The 23,406-nt window shown below is 41.6% G+C and overlaps 1 protein-coding gene across 6 annotated transcripts in view; it reads left to right on the top strand.

Annotated features, from left to right (window-relative positions):
* Positions 1–1,500: 1,500 nt before the first annotated feature.
* The window catches only part of ppp1r12a (protein phosphatase 1, regulatory subunit 12A), a 45,648-nt gene continuing 23,742 nt past the window's right edge, over positions 1,501–23,406 (top strand). For 3 of the 6 annotated variants that reach the window (XM_018661955.2, XM_018661969.2, XM_051077563.1), the window contains exons 1-3: positions 1,503–1,850; positions 20,444–20,574; positions 23,068–23,186. In XM_018661955.2, the coding sequence (XP_018517471.1) occupies positions 1,614–1,850; positions 20,444–20,574; positions 23,068–23,186 (487 nt within the window). In that variant the 5' untranslated portion in view covers positions 1,503–1,613. Of the gene's footprint in view, positions 1,851–20,443; positions 20,575–23,067; positions 23,187–23,406 lie in introns of all 6 variants that reach the window. The other 3 variants (XM_051077561.1, XM_051077562.1, XM_051077564.1) reach the window with 2 other exon arrangements.

Genomic DNA, 23,406 nt, shown 5'->3' on the forward strand with positions numbered 1-23,406 from the left:
CCTCAATGTAAAAAAAAAAAAAAGTCTGCTTGCTTTATACCCACAACTTACGTATGAGGAGGCAATACCGCACCCCCTGCCGAGTACACATGGGTGTCTGCCAACAATAACACATGGTGGTGCCAAAATAAAAAACACTTTATGCCTGGCCACCTTGTTTTTACTCCAGGTTGAGCTGGACCACCCCTGTGCTCAAGTCCATGAGACATTCCTAGCGCTTCAAATGTTACCCATCAAATCATTACAGGTACTTTGTGGTAAGAAGTTTTTTTATTAGTATAATTTCCCTGGTGTTTTTATTAGATGGAAACTAAACATGTTACACGTGACATAAATGGAGCGGCAATGTCACCTGATGCGTTCATGTGTGGAAGAAAGGGGAAACACATTTTAAATGAAAGTTTGTTTAGTTAGCATGAATAAATGCCACTTCCTCATATGAAAAGAAAAAAGATAAGTCATCTGATGTGAAAAATAAATACAATAGCAACTAAGAACAATGGTCAAGGAAGTTCATTTGAATAATAATCCAATCCTGAAAAAAGATCTTAAATAGAGAGACACCTTAACTCTATTCAGACAAGGAAATGAATTGAAAACAAAAACAGTATGAAAACAGCAATAAAACAGTTTGTATTATGGGAATATAGTCTTTGGTTTGTCAGTAGTCATACAGTCCATAAAAAATATATATTATAGTGGTGCTGTTCAGTGCTGGAAGAAGCACAGGAAAACTCTCATTATTTATATGATTTTCCTTTCTTTTTGTCTCTTTTGTATGGTCTTCCAATTTCTTTAAATTCTATGTACGTAACATTGTCACTTAACATGCCTTCTAATGTTTGGATAGGTTGACATATCTTGGAAAATATTCGTATTCATTTGTTTTGCTCAAATTAATGAATGTTTTAAACTTTTGTTTGGATGCTTGATCTCTTTCTAAACTGACTAACGAACTAATTATTATATTATTATCCACGGTTTCAGCACTATACAGCAAAAGTTTTCCCTGTATTGAACTGTAAAATAGAGGCTATATGAAATATACAGGACCACTATCAATGAATTTCACAGGTTTCTTGCTGGAGGAGTTGAGTACTTCAACACTCAGTTTAAATGTTTACTTGGATTACATTCACTGATGTAATGATAAGGTTGAACTAAGGGTGAACTCTGATTTATGTACCCAGCAGTATCGCAGTAAATAAAAGTCTATAGAATATGAAATACAGTCAAGTGGAGATTGTACAAATACTTGCTACTGTATGTAACAGTGCCTCTCTCTGAAAATGTGAGCTGTGAGTGTTATGTAATATTTTGAAGTACTCTGTCGTATTTGGTGTACACAGTCTATAAGGGATTACCCTGCTCACTCTCCCCTCATAATCTGCTGATGGTGACGTTATACTGCAGCTCCTGGGCTCCACTTCTCGCGAGGTTATGGAAAACAATCCAGACGCCCTCTCTCTCTCTCTCCTCTCTCTCTCTCTCTCTCTCGGCTCCCCCCCTCCTCCCCAGCCCTCCCTTCCCACGCCCCAGTGCGCTGTGGGATAGTGGTACTATAAAGTATATCCTCTCTCGGAGAAAGATAAGAAGCCCGAGACAGGAGGGGGATGAAGATGGCGGACGCCAAGCAGAAGAGGAATGAGCAGTTAAAGCGATGGCTGGGCTCGGAAACGGACCTGGAGCCTCCTGTTCTGAAAAAGAAGAAGACGAAGGTGAAGTTCGATGATGGCGCCGTGTTTCTGGCCGCCTGCTCAAGCGGCGATACCGAGGAGGTGCTCCGAATGCTTGACCGGGGCGCTGACATCAACTACGCCAATGTAGACGGTCTCACTGCCCTCCACCAGGTTCGTGTTACCCTGCTATATGTGTTAACATCAGCCATTGGTACTGCCAGCACCATTAAACACAAATATCGGTTTGCTGCTAGCTACTGCTTGCCCTGGAACACCTGTCAAATGGAAGCCATTCTCATCCCGTTGTTTACCTACCTAGCACACCCGTCCTTTTCGACGCATAGTTGAGATGAACGCATTGGCTTCTCTCTGAGCTTGGTTATGGTATATTCAGACTCGAAACAGAACTAACTGTGCATGCAGCTTTCAGAGCGCAGTTCACAATAAGCGACAAAGTTAAACGCTTCGCTCTCTGGACTACTTTTTGCCCCAGTAAACTAACCTGAGTCCATATCTTCAGTTCATGGGTGCAGTCTAATTGCTGTACTGCTGCATTTCAGGTTCTAGCGTTGGATCATTATATGTTTTAAATTACATTCAAGTTAAACAGTCGCCAGTTGTCTTTATGGTTCAGTGATGTTGGTAGATAAAAGTCATTTCGGGTGCTATGATCGAGTCATGCCAGGATCGTAAAGTAAATGCTGTCATTGATTGAGACACTCTATCCAGGCAAAATGAATTCCACAACAATGGCTATAACCTGGTTAGCAGAAAAAGTCGTTTTGTTGATAAACCCTGCAAAGCGACTATGGCTACTCTCTGGAGAGGAAGAGGCTAGCTAGCCTCAATCAGTTACAACGTCATTCGGCTACAGGCTAACGTTATCCAGGCAAGGCCCGAAGTATACACCACAATTGCACAATATTCACATTGTTGACAGCAGTGTTTGGTGCATTAGGTGAAATGGGATAAAGTCGCACACATTGGCAAATGGTTGCAGTGCGGTATTAGACAAGCGAAATGTGTGCTAACGCTACGTTAGCTGGCTAAGCTAATTGTCGTTAGCTGTTTTGGAGGTTTAGCTAAGGTTAATTCATTCGTTAGCTAGCTTGAGGAACGACGTCAGCTGACAACTTTTGGGCCCCAAAACAGTCGCTTTGTGATTTTGGTGTTTGTAGCTTTTACCAGACACACATGTGAGCCAAATGCTTTGCTGTTTGACTGGAATGTCAGCAGTGCTAGGCTAACTATTTTGCCCGCTAATCACGGTAGCTACGTACTAGCCTCTGTACTCCCAAAGCCAAATAATGAAAATGGCAGTCCGTGTTGGCTGTCGGTAGACTGTACCGTCAGGTGTTACCTTATGTATGAGGTTTTTTGAAACTAAACGTGGCAAATGTTATGGTATCTAGTTGGTGCAGTTACAGACAGGGGAGCCCTGATATGGCCAAGTTGGATTCACTGATGTGTACTGTACATACAGTAGATACTGGTTAACATACAAAGCACTAAGATTTGGCTTTAGAAATCGTCACTAAAATTTGTGAACATATCAGTGTAGTTTATGGATTCATTTATACCATCTACAGCTCCATTCATTATTTGCTGTGCTTCAGATATGACCTCATCCATACCTCATTCTTTTCATTTTCTAACAGTTTTGTATTTGTTGGGTAGTGCCATTAAACATTTAAAAGTGACATTTTTTAAAAAAAGTCCCTGGCTAGACTGGTACTTAGGACACTGCAGTTCTGGGGCAAGATGACGCAAGAGGTACTTAATACCAAAGATGTGCACAGTTCTAGTTATTGCCTTTGGAAACAAGAATATTCCAAGTTTCATTCATTGCACCAGCAATGATGCTTTTGCCTCCTATTTGTTTGGATAGTAAGTGTTTAAATGAAGTAAGGATTAACTGAAGAATTCTTAAATGTTTAATGCTAGCATAGATCTCCAGTGATGTCACCGCATTACTCATGCCCACATGTCTAGTCTTAGGAAGCCTGTGTACTGCTATGTGCACCACCTTGCTAGATGGTATGTTTGTTTTCAAAGAATTTGTTACACACTATAAAAAGTTTTAAAAGCAAGTTTTCTGAGATGGGTAATCCCCTTTACGTTTAGTTGATGAACTCATTTTGTTTTGTCCTTGCATTTATTAATGGTGTTGTTAAATCAACTATTCTTTGTGCTCAGAGTCTACTATCATTAAGTCTGGAATTAGTGTGACCCTCCACCCCCCACCCCCCCTCGTGCAAACTCATTGGGTGGAAACGTTGCCTTTTTTTGGGCTGATGTCCAGGGATGAGCTAGAGTGAGGAAAGAATTTGCAGTGCTGCTCTCCAGACCTAACCATCTCTGGACGAGAGGCTGTTCTAAGTGTGTTTGTGTGTGTGTGTGTGTGTGTGTGTGTGTGTGTGTGTTGTAGTCCAGCATGTGATCCCTGGGTTTTGGGGTCTTATAAAGGAGTTGAAGAAGGCAATGCAGGGATTTGTGTTTCAAGTGCTAATCCCAGAATTGCAGCGAGGTCAAACTGATGTTATTTTCCTAAGATGAAATGAACAGGAGATAGACAGTCACAGTCACCTGGTGTCTTTGTCATGTTGTTCTCATTGATTTAAGATAATAGACCTCAGAGCATTGTATGGTATAGTGTCTCATTTTACATTGTGAACTCACAAGCATTGCAAAATTTGACCAGTAAATATCTTGATTACTAAACAGGTCATTTTGACAGTTTAAATAGGTGTCCTATTCTGTGAGTGACTGACCTCTGGCTTTGTTGTGACATGTATCATGTTGTTACACGAGGGCTCACTCCTCACTGGGTGCACCAATTTCACTCCCATCGCTGGTGCAGGGTTATAAATACCGCCGCCACAAGTTCTCCTAACTGGGTTTCAGGAGATGATACTAAGTTTGGATATGACTCAGAGTCTGTGGCTCTGCTTTGTAGTGCACCCCCTGGCATACACTCACATATAGGCAGGAGGTTGTGTCTCTGTGTGAATCACGGACCTTCTGTCACTTAAAAAAATGACCTGTTGCTGAAGGACCCGTAAACATGCTCTGTGTTGTTGTCTCTGTGATGTGATTCATGATGAAAACCATTACAGAAAGGCTCTTGTGCGTATGGGTATTGTCAAAGATGACGTTCGGAGAGTTAAGCAGTATTAATATGTGACTTTTTGATACCCGCGGGAGTAAAAACCAGAGTGAAAATTGTGACTCTGTACAGGTTTTGTAGTTTCATTATCACGTTTATGTTACCTGATTCAGTTGACTGAGACAGATTGGTTCACCCAAACACAGATAACATGGATTCAGGTGGATGGTAGACAGGATGCACCGGTGAAGAAGGGTTCCCGTAGACAAGTGGAGATTCCAGATCCCGTCGGCTAAACTCGTCTCAGAGGGTAGCATTCCAAGTCCTGTCGTCCTAGCCCGTGCATTCTTCAGATGACAGTCGCTGGAAACCATGGCAAAGAGAGAGGAGAGCAGACATTCCTCAGCTGTCACCTAAACCCCTCCCCTCTAGTCATTCTCTCTCTGGCTTGCCTCTCCCCGTACGATGCCAAGGCCCAGCTGACTGTTGCCCACTGAGCTCCATCAAGGCAATTAGCGTGGAGGTAACCAGGGCTTGTCGCTTCACACAAGAAAATCTCCATGCTGACCTACACCTGAACTTTTTTCCTTAGTGTTCACGACCTTTGCTGATCCCCCAGGACCAAGGTGACAGGACTCAGCTCAGCTTAACATATCAGAGTTGGGTATTACCATGCCTGTGCTCTGTTGACATTACACACCCTCATTATGGCCCTGAAGTCTATGAACATTATCTTGTTCTGTCTCCATGACAACGACTCAGGGAAGGTTGCTAGTCACTTGTGTTGGTGGATTTGCATGTACAGAGTGGGAGTTGCATAACAGACTGAGCAGAGAGTGAGAGAGAGAGAGAGAGGGACAGAGTCTTTGGCAGTGCTCAGTAGTTTGAAATGAGAATCAACTTCATGAATCTTGTAATGGAACAATTACAGAGCATGTGGTGGAAGATGGTGAGGTGGCTATGTTTCTTTTCATCCAGACCAGCATCACTCATATTAACACATTACATAATTGCTGTGGATCTCACTACAGCCCCAACCCTGAGATTCTCAGCTGTGCTTGAGGCTCACAGTTGGCCAGTGAGAGGAGCAAAAAAGAAATGCCTTTGACGCGTCCCTGTCTTCCTGATAAAGGCATCATGGCATCCTCTTACGGACCCCAACCCCTCTGTCTGTCTCCCTGAGGGAGAAAATCCCGCCATCTCATGTGGAGAGGCCCCTTGGCTGAGACAAGCAAAACATGTGCATCACATTGGTTTACAGAGCTTCCCTTTACCACTCACCTGTTCTGCTAGTCTGCACAATAGAGATACAGGTTAGTGACTTAGTGAGGAAGGCTTAATCCACAAAAATCTGCCAGGGCTTTAGTTTGATGATCTGCCTGCGTAATGACGCCCAGATCTAATGACTGTTGTATAAAGACTAACTAGAATTACATATTTTGAGGGTGAGATGTAACACACAGTGCTGTTTCAGTTTTGCAGCAGCTTGCAGAGTTTGTAGGGGTGTACAGCATGTTTCCTTTAAAAGCTGTAGGAAAATCAGCCCAGATGACGGAGCAGTGCTCTTTTGCATGTAGGCTTAATTAGAAAGCCTACTGAGATTTGGTACATTAAAGCAAAGCTTTGTAAATCCACATTTAATGTGTATAGTCATTAAAATCTACATGCTTTCAGGTAGTTTGGGGATGGATACTCTTTTTCGTAAAGGGAGGGTTTTCTGTTGTATTTGTTGTAGAAATTAGAAAGACTGACTACTTCTGATTTATTATTCACCATCCAAGTCCAGGTAGTTAAGACAACACTCAGCTTGACTTTGAAGTGCAGTCTTTCGTTTGATTTTTTTTTTTTTTTTTCCCCCCCATTGTTTGAGTATCATGAAGTAGTTGTATACTCTAAAGGGCTTGCTCTTCATACATGGCTATATTGGTGGCAGGATCTGATGAGCTTGAATACTGCATGTAATGCATTAGTGGTAAGGGAACTCGGGTGTGTGTAGCAAGTTTGCCTACTTATTTTGTTGAATTGATGCTCTTAGCTGCTACTTCTGTGATATAACCAGCTGAAGAGTTATTGGTGGGTAGACATGCTTTAACGTTGATCTGGTAATAGTAAACTGCATTTAAATGAAAGGAAAGTATTTTGTGGGGTTTTTATGCTGTAACACTCCAGTATTTAGGCTGTGTCTGTACTGTCATGCAGTATCTGTGGATTTTGGAAGACGTCTGCTTTCACATCACTTTTCTTGAAAATGGTTGCACAAGGCTCCCAGGTCCTTTGTTATGATTTAAGGCTGCTCTTACAGTAGCAGCTAGCCACTCATGCATTTGTAACATATTGCAGAATACATTAAGATGCAATTTAATAATTCATGGACTGGAATCTAGACAGTCTAGATTTTATTGTTCTTTGTCTAGCTTGAATAGTCAACTGACAGTGGTCCCTATATGTAATTACCTATTATCATGTTTTGGTATTTTGTTATGGCTAATATTTAGACCTAATTACTGTTTGCTGTATGAGTTATGGTTTTGTATTGTTGTTTGTATTGTTCAGGAGCCTACACTGACTCATGCAGTTTGATTCTGTTCAGTGCATACAAGAGAAGAACCGTAATCTCGTTTGCTTTCATTCTGATTTGTTCTCCCATAATTTTGATGATCAGTTTCACATCCAGCACTGCAGTCTTGAGGGTACAGCAGAGGAAATATTACAGCATCGTGATATTATTAACCACATGAAACAGAACAGGTCCTGCAGAAGGAAACTGTAACCTCTCTGTTGAGTTCAAACAGATGGTAAGAACAACATTAGGAACACAAAAAAGAAAGCATGACTGGATCAACATGGATTAAAGCCAACCAAACCTTGACACAACAGCAGAAACAATAGTAGATGGATGGTGCAGTTAGATTAAGGAGTGTCTTATATTTTTTGCCAGTACCACCCCATTTTCATTATAAAAATCAATCCACAGGTTTGTGTGGAGCCGCTGACCAGTACTGAAGCTGTCAAACTGTTTCGAGTCTGTGTAGTTGCACTTAAGATGCACTAATATGAGATAAACATGGCGCTCAGAATTTATCTCCTTACATAGAAGTATAGGCCATCCAATGCAATGCTGAATTCCAGTCTGCAGTGAATCACTGTAGCACTATTGTAACCCCAGCATGCTTGATGACTGAGAGTGTTAATTTTAGAATCGGAGCCCCAGAACATGTATATTTTACCTGTATGTAATTGGCACGTCTCTCCTCGTCGAGCTGGCCTCGCTTGCCATTTCACTCAGCCTCCCTACCAACCCCATAATCAACAGCAGGAAGTCCTTGTGGTGTTTGCGCGCCATTGCTTTGCAACATGCCAGGTCATCTGCTGATTGTGACACGTCAATGTTGTTTCCCCTGCGCACTGTTTCAAGATAACATGTATGACTTTGAAAATAGACAGACACTGTGGAAGTTAAATGAGTTGGAAAGACTGTTCTGCACTGAAAAATAATGACTACAAAGCAACCATTTACAGCAACCTGGTATAGCATGTCAGCATATGTAGATGCATGTAAATGAAATTTGTCTTCAACTATTTGGCCCTCAAAGAAAGGACTACAGCACAGACTGCCTATAAAGCTTATTTCAGGCTGGTTGGGTCCTATGCATCCTGACTATATTTATGACCTTGCTGTGATAACGTACAGCAGGGATGAAATGCTAGAGGCATCCCCACCAGAGGATCTGGAACGGTGAGGGTGCTCTGAAGTATTTCAGATGAGCGTTGCTGCAGGTTGGAACTGGTTCACCTGGGGTCGTAAGGAGAATTCCTCAGCAGAGTAAACCTGCTGCCACGTACATGAGCTAGACAGCAAGGCTACGGACATGGACTTGATCTTGCTCGAAAGCCCATTTCATGTGGCACATTGGCAAACTTTTCTGTCACTCTCAAGGTTTTTGAATATTAGCCTTTGAGTTGCCAAATCCATGCATATTGAATTAGTAAAATGAAAAGTTGTCCTTCCTTTCTTCTAAATGTGTTTTGATGATGTCTGTACACGCTCCTTTGATGGATATTTATCACCCATACGTCAGGTTGTAGCTGTTTCACTACATTGTGGAAGCTGATAAAAAATATCTTAACATACAAGCATAATTACCTGTTTTTTTGTAAGATAAGTTGGGTGAAGTATCCTCCCGTGTCTTAACAGGTAAATGGAAATCACTTGCTTTTCTACCTGCCCCCCACTTCTCCAAGCTGTGCATAGTATTGAGCTGCTGTGAAATGTTTATGGGATGACTTCAGCTTGTTTTTTTTTCCCACCCTGTGGCATATAGTGTCTGTCTTTTACTTAAGCCAAGTCTTCTTGAAGCCATCCCGCTGTTGTTTGCTTGGCGGCAGTCACATGCCTCACACTGAGTGCTTTTTATGAGCTGTTTTTGAACTGAAAACACCTGGACGCAGAGACTGTGAATTCCTCATTGTCTTACAGAACAGCAAGTACAATTAAGACAGAGAGTGCATGTCCATTTGTTGTCTGTGGAAGGGTGAGGTTACATTCTTTCCGATTATTCTCAAAATGGCTGCATCTTCAGCTGATGAAATGAGGGATAGAGGTGAACACAGCGATTGGCTCATTACACACAATCTAGACTTTGTGTTATTGTTGAGCCCGGAGATATGGAACATGATATCTGTACGTTTTGAGTCGGGGAAGTTGTTTTCTTCCACCTGTCACAGAACTTTATATAACATCCTTCCAGTAATGAAAACATATGAATTGATGATTTCACCTTTTACTTTTCAGACATGACTATTGGTAGTGAATATTTCTGAAAATACTTAATTAAACCCAATCATATATCACAAGTAAAAACATTGCCTTTTAAAGCTAATATCAGCTAATAAGATAATAGAGTTCTCTAGAGCTAGAGACCGTGATAGACAATAATAATGCCTTTGCTCATTAAAAGCAGGCAACATCATTAAGTATTAACAGTGTCCTCAGACAGTATTCCATGTTTTATAGAGCACAAAAGTCAGGTCACTGAGTCCAATCAAACTGATATGTTAATAGACTGTAAAATGAATAATTAATGAACCAAAGCCACTCAAGCAGCTGTATAGAGAAGTTACAATTCATTACAGAGCAGCCCTAAGACCCAGTCAAGTTACAGTCCTCAAGAGCAGGTGTTGTATAGGTCATGATAAATTAAAAAAAAAAAACATTAATTCTGGTTAATAAATTTTGATGATCAAAACCACTGTGGGGGAATGTCATTCAGACGTTAAGTGATGACTGTTTCATCACAGATCTAAACCATATCAACTAACAATGCACAAAGTTGGTGCACATGCATGTTTTAAGTAGCTGATATTGATTATTGATTATTAATGTGGCTTACCATCATACAAAACAGGCATTTATACTCCATTTGTGTCTAACTGTGGTTGTTCGAAGGACAGTAAAAATGGAAACCATTGCACTGTCCATTTTCAGGCCCAGAACGTGGAGGCGAATGGTGGTGTTGCTCGTCTTTCCTAACTGAGGTGGTGATGGTGGGAGGGATGAGGGTGTTGGAGATTTCAGGCCAGAGAGGAACAGGAAGTGGCTGTTTATTTTTCTCATTTCCTCTTTGAGGCTCCACTAGTGAGCTTGCTTCTTCCAGTCCCTCTGCTTTTATCACTGACACTAGCCTAACATAGACACACGAAAGCATATAGCTCTCTGCCCTGTCTCGCCTAATAATTTACATAAAACCAGGCAAACAAGATGTATTCTAGTTTCTTATATCTGGCATGGTGAATTAAATGAATCTCCTTATTTCTTAAATTGTGTATTATTTCGCTTACAGTGATGACTGAAGTCTGCACTATATCATTGCTTTGCTATTTGTAAAAGATCTAAAGTTCATGTCCAGGTTTCTTATGCTTGTTTACACATGAGTAGGTTATTGTAGTTGTGGTATATATTACACTGTACTCAGCTTATTTTGGTCCACTCAGAACTGTATAATTGATTTCAACCTTTGCGTGACAGTGTACTAGAGATTCAACATGTATTGTGATGCAGTGTTACTTTGGTGACAATCCATATTTGTGCTGGTAATGGCTTTAAATTGGTAGAATGCCTGCAGGGCAGACCCTGGCATCCACACTATCCATTTAACCTCGTGGGTTCGGAGCATGTTGGCGTGAATGGTGACATACTGCCAGTACACTGGGTGAAGAGGGGAGGGGGTGTACTGTGGTCCACGCTCAATGCCTCTTTAGTTGACTGACTGTCAGTGACTGCTGACTGAGCTATCTTCTGTCCTCTGTATAGTAGCCTCCACATAAGGGTTCTATTATATGGAAATATCAACAGAGGTTGTATTCTGCCATCTCTCCGTGGCTATCTGACCTCTCTGGCCCCCACCCCCGGTGCCCCTTCTCGCCTTTGGACCCCTCACATGGAAACAAACTTGGCTCTCAAGTGGGGCTATTGTTTTGGCTGCTGAGCGAAAGCCCAAGCGAAACATACAGTTACAATCTCGCTGGCATTTTTCCCCCGTCTTCCTCAATCCCGGTCTTCTTTTTCCATGGGAATCCCAGGGCCATATATGGTCGTCCTCAGTAGCAGCAGCAGCAGCAGCAGCAACAGCAACAGCAGCTAGAGTACTGAAGGCAAAGGCTGTGTGTGTGTGTGTGTGTGTCTGTGTGTGTGTGCGTGCACGCATGCGCCCCCGTGCATGAGTGTGTAGTCTGGTTACAGCTCCCAACAGGGCTCATCTAGTGGAGGGACCCAGCTGGTCGCCCTGCAGCGCTCTAACCCTCCCCCTCGTACCCTCTGGCCTCCTGAACCCTGCCAATAGAACAGAAGCTGTGAGCTCTTTGTCTCAGGCATAAAAACACACACACACACACACACACACACACACATATATATACAACACCTTACAGAATAAACCTTCATATTACAGTCGGTCTTGCAAATACAGTAATATAGTTTTACCAATCATCATGTAATTCCACTCCTTTGCATGTCTGGTTTATTTTATTTCCAGTTGCATTTTTACTTTTTCACCCCATCTTTCTGTGTCTGGGCTAATCTGTCTAACACACACATATGCAAACACAGACACCTAACACACTCATACTTACATGCAGGCGGTAAGAAGGAATTCCTTTTGTGGAAGTGGCTGCGCGCCTCTGAGCCGATGACGTAGCCCATGAGGAGGGGCCAGAGCGCTGATGCCTGAAGCCCCAAGGCTAGGAGTATTACTTATCTGGGAATTTCTCCACTGGTATGCTAGTCCAGGGCCTCGCTGCTTACTGGCTAGGTGGTTGCAGAGAGAAGTCGTACTACTAGAGGGGGAGGGAGAGAAATAAAGCAAGAGAGAGCCCAGTTCTGAGCTCCAGAAGAAGCTGCTATGTTGTCTATACTGTTGCTTTATATGGGAGAAAACTGGTCATTCCCTGTGAGGGGAAAACAAAAAAACAAGTCCTGTGTTATTATGCTTTATACTGGATGCCCTGAGCACCAGCTCTGTAAGCCAACAAGCCTCTTTCCTTCTCCATTTTGTACATGCAATGTTTCAGAAACCTTACACCATAATACCTAGATAATGTTCTGGCTTTCCTGACAGATACTAGAGGGTTGGAGCCATCATCCAGCTCACCACAGAAATTACATTACCCCCCCACCCACCCACACACAGAGGAGAGTAGAGCCTTACTGAAAGCACTAGATGATTTTGAATGATGGCAAAGATGAGCATGAATCTTTATTGGGAGTGGTATCACCTCTCTTCTCCACACACTATGTTTTTTAAAATGCTCGGGAGTGTCTTGTTGTTGTGTTGGTGCTTTGATCCCAGCTGAAAGTCCTCATCAGAATCGAAGTGAGGGTGACTCAAGCCTTCTGCATGTCGGGGGTTTGAGCAGCTGTTCCAAAGCTAAACAGTTCCCCTCATCACTGTGATAATCTGTGGGTTTGCTGCTGTTGCTGTAGTTTTTACGTTTAGTGACTGTAGTGTAATCCACATCTCTGTGGGTTTCATTGGGACTGGGTCTTCATTTGTGTTTCTGAAAAGACATGTCATTGTTGAGTTGGGAATGATATTTCTCAATACTTAGAGCACCTCAGACAAAAATCCACTCGCCGCCATAGGCAAATAAAGACTAAACCTGAACTATGAGAACAGCTAGATACTACTAGGGAGAAGGAAGGAATAATATTCTTTGTTTTTAGGTAAACTGACCTTGATGATGAGATGTGCTGTATATGAACTTACAATGGCACACGTGCATAGATTTAAGATGCGTTCAACTGATGTGGAGGTTTGGTTGTTGAAGGCTTACTTTGTCCTTATCATTCATACATATTCAGATATAAAGAGTAGTATGCAGGGGCTTACATTAACTTTGATTATACATACATTATATTAGTGTTAAGCTTGTTATACTGAACAGAAGCTGTGTCTCTCATGAAGAATAGGTGATGCTGACAGGTTTTAATTGCACCGTTTTTATTATGACATAAGTGTATATGTTTGTGTGTGTGCGCTATTTATGGGATCTGTTTATATTTTAACACATTATCAAAATATTGGTCAGTAGGCTACCACTGAATTACACAGCAGTTGCTTAAGATGTCTGATATTTAGTTTACTTGAACATTTTACTGACCACCTGTTTCACAGTAGTTCTGTGGTACTGACTGATTGTTCTCATGTTGTCTTTACCATCCAAGCACACTGTTGTTAGTCATGGGTGTTACCATGGGCATGCACCATTGACACAGTCATTGAATGCAGAATAGCTGCTAGCACAATGGACCTAGCTGCCTGCCTGTGCCACTGAGTTCTACTCTCAGCAGCAAAAAAAACACGTACAGGCACCAGAACAGCAGCTTTCTGCTGGGTGCTTAAGTTGGCCATCTGAGGGTGCTACTAAAGGAAGTCAAGGAGGGGAGGGGTCTTCAAGTGTCTCCTTGATGTGGAGTGCTGCTAAATTAAGCGCAGAGCTCTCTGCACGATGGCCCACTAGATAATAAACCTACCCTTCTTATACACACAGTAGCTATACCCCTTTTTCTGTAGCAGGAGAAAGACTGTCTTTTAAATTGTTTTGTGTGGGATGTCACACACAGGAAGCACGCAGACCGTAACTGCCAGCATTATGGTTTGATAGGTTTGTTCCAGCTGTGTTCCAGCTCAGAAAGCAAGTGTGCTTTTATCTTATTTACTTTTATTTTATTTGTGTCTTTCACATTTAGTAAATTTCACTGTTTCTAGACATTGCTAGATGACTAGATAACTAGATGTTATCTAGTCTAAGTCTATTTACAGCAGGAATGTAAAGTCTGTTAATGCAAACTCTGTTCTGCAGATGTGATGCTAACCATTACCACTGCAGAAAAAGGTGGTAACTGTGCTTTATACTCTAAACACATTAGTTAAAGTTTTGGTGAACAGCTAAATATCACCTGACTGGGTCTTGTGTGTCTTTATGCTATCTATGGATTTGTGTGTTTTGAATGACATAAAAAATTAAAGATTTTAATAAGTAGCATTAAGACTTGCATTGTCAGTCTACAAGACATCTTGATTGCCATAAAAGGTCATGAGAATCCATCCAATAACAGTTAAAAGTCATGCCTGCAAGCTGTTAAAAAAATAAAGATGGTACCTCAAGATGCCCCTTTCAACATTAGTTTTTTGATGTTGTCTCACATTGGATTGCTTTTTTGCGCTGCCTTCAGGGGCTATCCGAGCAACCCCTGTGTGCTTTAAAATGAAGTTCTCTATTTATTTATGTTTCGTACAAAAGCCTGACAAGGCCTGAACCCATGTTCTCTTTTTGGCTTTGTTGTCATGGCAACAGACCGGCCTCTTTTCTTAGGTGCACGTCATGGGTGCATTTTTGGGCTGCTCCGAGAATGGCTTAGCCCATCTTCTGTGCAGCGCTAGTAGGGAGTAGGGCTTATTATTTCAGGATTAGACTGGTGCATATGATGGACACGGTTTAGTTTCTGTCTTAAACTTCTCCATATTTATCACTGCTGACTCAGGAAAGTTTATGAAGTTAATCTGTAGATAGTGTCTGTAATCAGTCCCATGTGGGTGCAATTAATTGATGAGTGTGTGTGAAGTTGGAGATCTGTACATGGTCCTGCTTTACTTACCTTTCTGTTGTAGGAATTTGTTAGCCAAGTGCAGCTTTACTCTTAAAAACACTGACAAGATATTTGCATATATCCAGCATTTATGACTGGTATTTATCTAGCAAGGTAGGGCCTTTTGACATGTTAATGTTTGCCATTGCCAACAGTTTGTTTTCCACTTGTTGTGTATGTTTTTCTGTGTCATGTTTACTTCAGGTGCTCCACAAGTTTTTTTTCTTCCATCCTCTTTCACAAAGTGCCACTTGAGGCCAGTTCTTTCTCGACAATTGCAGGCTGAACTTCCAGTGACGTATGTCTGGTGTTTATTTTAATGGGCTCCCATCAGAGTGCATAAGCTCAAAAACACAGAAGACACATTATGTGATTCAGAGCTAATGTTTTGTGGATTTGGAAAAGAACGTGATAAGAGCAGTCCTGTGTTGTGAAATAAGATGCAAAGTGGTCTGCCACAATCTACACAATTGAATAAGCTCTGCTGAAGCACTACAGTAGATCCTGCTGCAGTGTGCCTTTCTATAATATAAACGTTAGGTCGCCTGTGGTATTATGTCTCAGCTTTACAGCACTGTTAAATGTGACATGATCCACCTGATGTAAAATTAAACTTTCTTCCTGTTGGACTCTTGTATCAGATTGAACTTTGGACTCCCATTGATCATGATTTAGAATTTTCAACTTTAATTAATTTCTTACTACAGATTGGAATTTTTAGTGGTTGTCTTGCTGACCACATCACACAAAGTAGAGCTTTTTTCAGAAGCCACCCAATGTACATCAAACTCTATCGACCAATCAAATGGAGCATCCTGTGTCCATTGATTTGGTTAGTACTTGATTTCGTTTTTTCTGTGACGTCAACTTCCCAGAAGCCTCAGTTTCCATTAGAGTGTGTATTTATCTGAAAGGGCAGCAAGGACTCATCCTATAGTCCTGTCTTGTAAACTGTGTATGTGCTTTACATGGTATTACTCTAATGATGAGTAGACTATTTCTGCACAGTCTCAACCGAAAACAAATCATGCAATATGTATCATCACACTGAAAATAAAGCCTACTTTTCATCTCTTTTTTTCTGTGTGGTGCCGTCCATCTTGTTACCGTCATGTTTGACAGGGCCTTGTCTCTTCTCCCCCTCTCAGAAACACTGGCCAAACAGGTTTAAATGGCAATGTCTCTGCTTGAGAGTGAGTCACTACATGTCTGAATGTTTGACTGCCATCACAGCACAGGTCCTATATGTCACCTAAGGGCTGATATTGACATGTGAGACAAGATTATGCCCACAGTGTTTCCTTATATAACTTCAGTTAATAGTCAGGTCCCTCTTCTCTGCGCTGTGTGACTCACTCGCTCTGCCTGTGTCTTTGATTTGTATGAACAATGGCAGTGAATGTTCATATGATGTCTCCGTACATTATTTTCTGTTTGTTGAGGAGTACATACATAAGTGCATTACAGGCTTTTAGATGCTGCTGTGCTCTAAGAATAAATGGGGGATGCTATGACACTTTCCCTTGACCCTTCTTCTTTCTCCTGTCCCTCTGGCCACCATACTATGAATACTCCTCATGCAGGCTGTAACTCTGGCACCTGTCAGCCACAAACAATTCAGCCATTAAGGAAAGACTGGTGACGCACTAAAGAGGGAGGTCACAGCCAGCCCTGCGTTCACCTTAACGGGCTTGTGTCCATTCTTAGAAAAGGAGAAGACTCTGAAGAGATAATAGGTGTGTGGGGAATGAGTGAGGGGGAGGATTTAGATGAGAAGCAGAAAGAAAATTACATGGCTTCATGTCATTTTTTAATTCAGTCACAAATAAAAGGACAAAACATCACTGCAGTGCACCATTCATTAAAGGTTCTTTACACATCAGTCGATCTCAATGACCTGCAAAGGCCAGCTGATTAAATGCTACATGTTGCCTCATGTCACCGTACATCTTGTTTTTAAGTTAATACTCAATCACAATGAAAATACGGCAGCTGACAGCCAACACACACATGTGCACCTCTAACAATTATTTAAATCATCATGCTTGTCCTTAAGCTAAAGGTAAAATTTTCAAACTACTTTCTTTGTCTGAACACCTGTCTAAAACCCAAGGATGTTCAATTTACCATATGAAACAAGAAATATTTTAAAAGCTCCAACAGATGCGTTTTGGCTGAATGACTTGAATAACAAATTTCCAATCTCTTCCAACACTCCACATGTTTGTAATGCAAATTTAAAAATGCAGCTGAGACTGAAAAGGCAAAAAGTGAAGAGAGACTGTACCAAAAAGGTGAAATCAGTGATTCACAGCCAGTTGGCCAGCTTGCATTCACTTACTGCCTAGGTTGCCAATTCAGCAGGCCCGAAGGGCTGCCGATAAGGGCCACTCGTCTTTATTTTGAATCCCCACAAGAAGGTAGACTGCATTATAATGAATCTCTGGAGGACAGCAGGCACAGCAACATGGTGACACATGACCAAAGAGTGTGATTGCCTGTGAAAAATAAGCACCTGTCCACCTCTGACCTCAAAGGGAAAATACATGGTGCACATAATTACATGGTAGTGGAGTTTAAGTGATTGCTGTCAATACGCTGATGAGAAATTAAGCTGTATACAGATTGTCTGGTACACCTGTCTAAATCTGGCTCGACTGGTCCTGTTTAGGAAATTGTTGGCTTGGATGGGGATCATAGGCTGTCATGTGTTGGGACAGAGTAGCCACATTATTTTCACATGAAGATCGTGTCCAACCAACAAACATTTCACTAATGATGAGAGCAGCAGACTGCAGCTGCTTTTAAAGTAACATCTTGCTTTGCTGTCTGCCCTGTAATAAAATCAGATGAACCCAGTCTGTTAAAAAGTCCATCTGCACCTGAAGAAACTCTTGTCAAAGTGCCTGAGCACCACACACACACACACACACACACATACACATACAACCAGACTACATTGTACACAAACACACACACACACACACACACACAGAGTCAGATAAGCTCTGTGAGGCCTTTGCAGGCGCTCTTCATCTCTGGCCATGTACGGCGTTGTAAACGGCCCAAATTTGGACAAGGATTCCAGCCAGATAGTCGTGTGCCCTGAACGTGAGGCCGCTGTGTGTTCATGTGTATCTGTTTCCCTTGTCAACGCTTTTGTTGTCATAGCAACCCCAGGAGAGAGAGAGAGAGAGAGAGAGAGAGAGAGATATTGATTCTAGGCACAGTGTTCTGTGATGTGGGTGAGGGGTTGGGGGCAATGTTTGGTTTTAGTATTGCTAAGTGGTAATTGTGGATTTTAAGTGGTTACCTCTAATGATCATTTATTACTATCAGCAGATGTTTGATCCCACAGATAACAGATAATCACTTTTAACAGTTAGGTGTTTTCTTTAGGATGTTTGGTAGCTGCACATACACTGTAGAAGAAAGACTTGCTGTTTTTTTCCTCTTGAGGACTTTATTTCTGACCCCAGTTCACTGTGTTATGTGTCTAGATGTGAGGTAACTTCTCAACCCCAGGGTCTGTGTTTGTGTGTGTCCTGAATGAAAAGTGCTCTGCAGGCTCTCCACTGCTGCTTTTCCTCAGTTTTGTTGTTTTTACATGTTGAGCAGAAATGTAACCTCCTTGACAGTTTGCTCCCTCTCAGGCATGTGGCCAAGTAAAGCTGCTGTTACCCTTTTTAGAATATAAATAACATTTTATTTTTAATATACTCAATTTACAAACATATCCATCTTATGAGATTTTACAAAACATTTGCTTGATTTTGCTCACTGTGACCTATGGTCAGTCTGTGAAATTGGAGAAGTTCCAATGTTTTGGATGAGTGCTTATGTTACTTCTTCAAAAATATATGATAATCGTGTTTGTCTGCAAAACAGCAGTGGCTTGGTGGTTAGCTGTATTGCCCAACCAACAAAAGTCCTGATAGGAAGAAGTTTCACAGCCAAAAACAGACTTAAAAAAAGATAAAAAAGTATATGAGTGATGATCTGAAAAAATCAACAAATGCAATGAGACATAGATGCTTGACTTTTATAATGAGCATCGTTTTACAAAATACATAGGAAATTGCTCGCTATACAATAGACTTGGCAGGTCCAATAACTTAGTTTTAAGCCCAGTCTGTGTACATCTGAATTTTTTTTTTTTACAGAAACGTTAATTTCCCTTATGCATTGACCACCACTTGTGTTGATTAAATGTATATTGGAAAGCCAAAGCACACCCACCCTGGTGCAATGTCTGCTTCATAATGTCAGTAAAAACATCTCCCACTTCATGAGTCAGAAGATCTTAAAGCAGATCTCCTCCCACTTGAAGCTGCTGTTTATTTTTCTGGGTATCACTTTCGTTCTCACAGCATCATCAATCATATGTGGTTTGGTTTGGTAGAAGTCTAAGTAGGTGTAAAGGAACACACAGTTTCCTAGTGGGCATTTACCATACACCAGGTACGCACCCACTAGGAAACTGCAGTAGTTCAACATACTGTAAATCTCAGAGGAGTCAAGGTCTTTGTTGTCTGTGCTCCTGGTCTTGTCTGATGACAGTCAAGGATCACTATCGAACATCTTTCATATTTTGATCAGTACTCTTCCAGTGTGCCACCCAATATTGTTACTCCCTTTTGTTGTGGCATTCAGATTGAAATCACAGTCAGGAGATCTGTTTTGCCGACGAAATATTGTCAACTGAACCTGTATCCATAGGTTTGTGCTTTATCCCACTGGCAGTACAATCCAGCCTGGAAAGGTTCGTCTGAAGAGCAACCTTGCTTAGGCTAACTGAGGCCTTTTTAATGTGGAGGTTTTACAGTTTTACAACAGCCTCCTGTCAACCAAGAGAGTGGCTTTACATCTGTAGCATGTCCCCAGCACCAGCAAATAGCCCAGTTCCTAATGATTAAGACTGATTAAATGAAGAGGACAAACTCTGGGTGCAAAGTGAGCTGGCAGGCAAAACTGTTTTACGTTTTTGTTCAACCACAGATGTGGATTTAATTGAGTGATTCATCAGCCACAGTGTAAGAGGAGAACGTACGGTGTGTGTTTGTGGTTTGATTTATCACACTTTAGAAAATATTTGGCTTTTTGAAAGTAAAAGCAGTTTTTATAAGTGTAAATTGATTCTCTGACTTTTTGCATAGAGTAGCAGTGTATAGGCATAGCACCTCAATGCCTCCATCAGCAGTACTACACCATGTGGTATTTCAAGCACCCCTGCTATGTGCAGGCATTTTAGGAACGCTCCGGCTGCCAAAATTCCCCAATAATTCTGGACGCACGTGGCTATCTATCAGCCACAGCGAAATTCTCTTTGCATGCAAGCTATTTGTATCTACGGCACAGCCCATCGCAGTCATATAAGCTCATACGCATGTGTGCATGTACACGATTGTGCACGTATATAGACACATAGTATGGACTGTGCTCCTAGCCTTTTACAGTGGCCTTACTCCTCGTCCCTATCTTTTCTCTCCCTCTCTCTCTCTCTCTCTCTCTCAGGCATGCATAGATGACAATGTTGACATGGTGACTTTCCTGGTGGAGCATGGAGCCAGCATCAACCAGCCCGACAACGAGGGCTGGATCCCCCTCCACGCTGCAGCCTCCTGCGGTTACCTAGACATAGCAGAGTAAGTATTGCCCGGTTTACAGAACTGTTGATTTGGTTTCTAAGAAGCAGCAGTATCTGTTTCATCAGGTTTGATTTCTGCAAACTCATTGTTACATCCTGTTTTTAATCTGCAGGAGTACTCTAAAGAAGCTTTTTTTTTTTTTTTTTGCAACTGCAGCACGATAAACCTTTTCGTCTCAAGTTTGTTTGAAAATATCTTAACAGTATGGTCTGTATGGTGGTTGTATAAGGATCCAGATGTTACTGCACACTTGCATGAAGCATAAAGTGACGTGGCTGGCTTGCAGCTAAGGTCTGCACTGCCATGTCACCTCTCTTATTCATTCATGAATTGAAAATATGAGTATGTATCACAATGCAAGCCCTCATCTTCCTGTAGTCGACTGCATTTATAATTCATTTTCCTTTTTACCATCTTGAAATCAACATTGTTGCTGTGAATCCTTTAGCTTCAGACGTCATTCTTAACAACTGCCAAATGGCGCTTGTTTCCTCTAGAAATGCCCACGGTGCTGTGTCAGATAGCACGCCAGATTCAAGAGCCATCATCTTCATCAGTAACACACAGTTCTTGTCACATTTTGACAGGAGCGGCAGCCCATCTGATAGCTCATTGTTAGTGATGTAATCAAATATGGAGAGATCAGGGTCAGTCACTATATCTGGACTTGAGCTCTAGAGTTGCACTCTAGTATTTTCTTGCCCCTAGTCCTTTTCAGGTAAGAAGACTGTTCATAGGGCATAGAACACAACGCAGAGATGTTATCAGAGGATATTTAAACAGGCTACAGGGGGCTGAAGGAGATGGGTTGTGCTCATTGTTCAGCATATTGGGAGTGTGCTGTGACCTGCTTTACTTCTGTGTTACATTACAGGAACCTGGCCACAGATTTCTCCCCACTGTTGATGTTTTCCCAAAAAGTAACAAGCACAACTTGCTGTAGGAAAATAAACATGGTTACGTTCAAACTGGTTGCCAGCTATTTCTGCAGGGATTTAAGCTGTAATTTGAGAGGCAGAATTGAACAAAAATTTGAACAAATCAAATATTAGCTGCTAGTTGAAATGTCTGCATGATTCTGAGAAGTGTTTTTCAACTTCTCAGACCCCACCAGTCTGTGTTCAGCGGGCCTCATGAACACAGCTTCAGCACTGGGCGAGTATTACAGAAAACAAGACGTTTTTTGTTGTTGCATTGTGAATGAAAAGGTCAAGTGGCTGGCCTGATATGGGTGACTAATGGAGACATCATGTCATAGAGAGAAACTCAGCAACCTGATGTGGGTGGCGAGCTCTCAGCAGTCCCATTTTAGTCCCAGCATCCTCATTCACAGTACAGGGAACAGCAAAGCACAACGGTATCTGTTAGCCCCTGGTGTCACCACGAGCCGGCTAATGGTAGGGTTGGTTAAGAAGCCCACAGTGGGACTCCAGACCACAAAGCCATCAAACCTAGTAAAGCTGACCCAAAACAGGCTGAATAGAAAGTCCAATCAAGAAGATATAAAACCTTGAAATGTAACTGCAGTCAGTCAGTTGCCATTCAAGGGGGAAGTCATGAGCGCTGAGTGCGTTTCAAGTGGTGTGTTGGCCTAATGAGAAGGGCCTGAGTCTCACCACATCTTTAATTGGAAGCAGCTGAAATAAAGATGTTGAGTGGTTCAAAAGGTCCTGAATCAGTGCTGGGGCGAGACGAACATATAAAGGGTTAAATCACTTAGGAGCCATTAAATGTGTTAAATGCTTATTTTGGTTGTCTTATATTATTTATAGAGATTGAGTCAGGATCATTTTTGATTTCAGGCTTTCAGTGAAGTGTTTTTCCTTAATCTGGCAAATTCTACCTTAAAAAATCTTTACTGTATGAAAGTCGCCACAAATAGCAGTATACTTAGCATTCTTGTTTTACTTACTGAATATCTATAATATCTCATCCACAATTCTTCAAATGACCACCTACTGTTTTTATACTGTAGGCTTAGCCAGGTCTTGGGTAACTTTTTTGCATTGTGAGCATGCCCTTCTCTTTCATTGTGTACTTATTGCATTGAACATTCAGAATGACATGTCCTATGTCCTTAAGCGGCAACATACAAAGATGGCAGCAAATTTAAAATGAAACAGCTAATTATGCGCTTTATTCATTATAATGAAGGTCATTGATGTAATTGATGAATGTATGTAATTTAGCCTAGAGGCTAAAATGTGACTGGCAAAACAGGAGATGCCGACTGTGGTATAGTGTCAGCCTACGTTGGCACTGGACCAAAAGCAACATTACAAAGCTCCTGTCCTTCAACTGTTTCCTCGTCAGTTAAAGGAAGTGACACTTTTCACTCTGTCAAAAGCTAGCATTTGACCACAAACTTGAAAGGGCAAAAGTCAACTGGATTTTTTTCTTTCAGAATCATTTTTGCTCTGTTAAATTTTTATAAAAAACAACAACATACCAGTCTAATTTTCTTGTCTGTTTTTATCTCTTTTGTTTCAGGTATCTCATTAGCCAGGGTGCCAATGTAGGAGTTGTGAATAGTGAGGGTGAGACACCCCTGGACATTGCTGAAGAAGAGGCAATGGAGGAGCTCCTGCAGAATGAGATCAACCGACAAGGTACAGCATTATGGACATTTTGAACTCTACCCTCCAGTCCACACTGGACCACACAGTCCTTATCTCCCTCCACTGCTGTGCAATAGTGTCTCAAGCAACTGATAATGCAGTCAGGACTGATGTCATAATCTTGCTTGGCAGCATAGCTAGTAGGGACCCTATGTATGTTTTCAGATAGGATCTGAATTATCATTGAGTGTCATTCACCTGCTGTTTTCCA

This window comes from Lates calcarifer, linkage group LG18 (assembly GCF_001640805.2).
Source record: "Lates calcarifer isolate ASB-BC8 linkage group LG18, TLL_Latcal_v3, whole genome shotgun sequence".
Lineage (NCBI taxonomy): Eukaryota > Metazoa > Chordata > Actinopteri > Centropomidae > Lates > Lates calcarifer.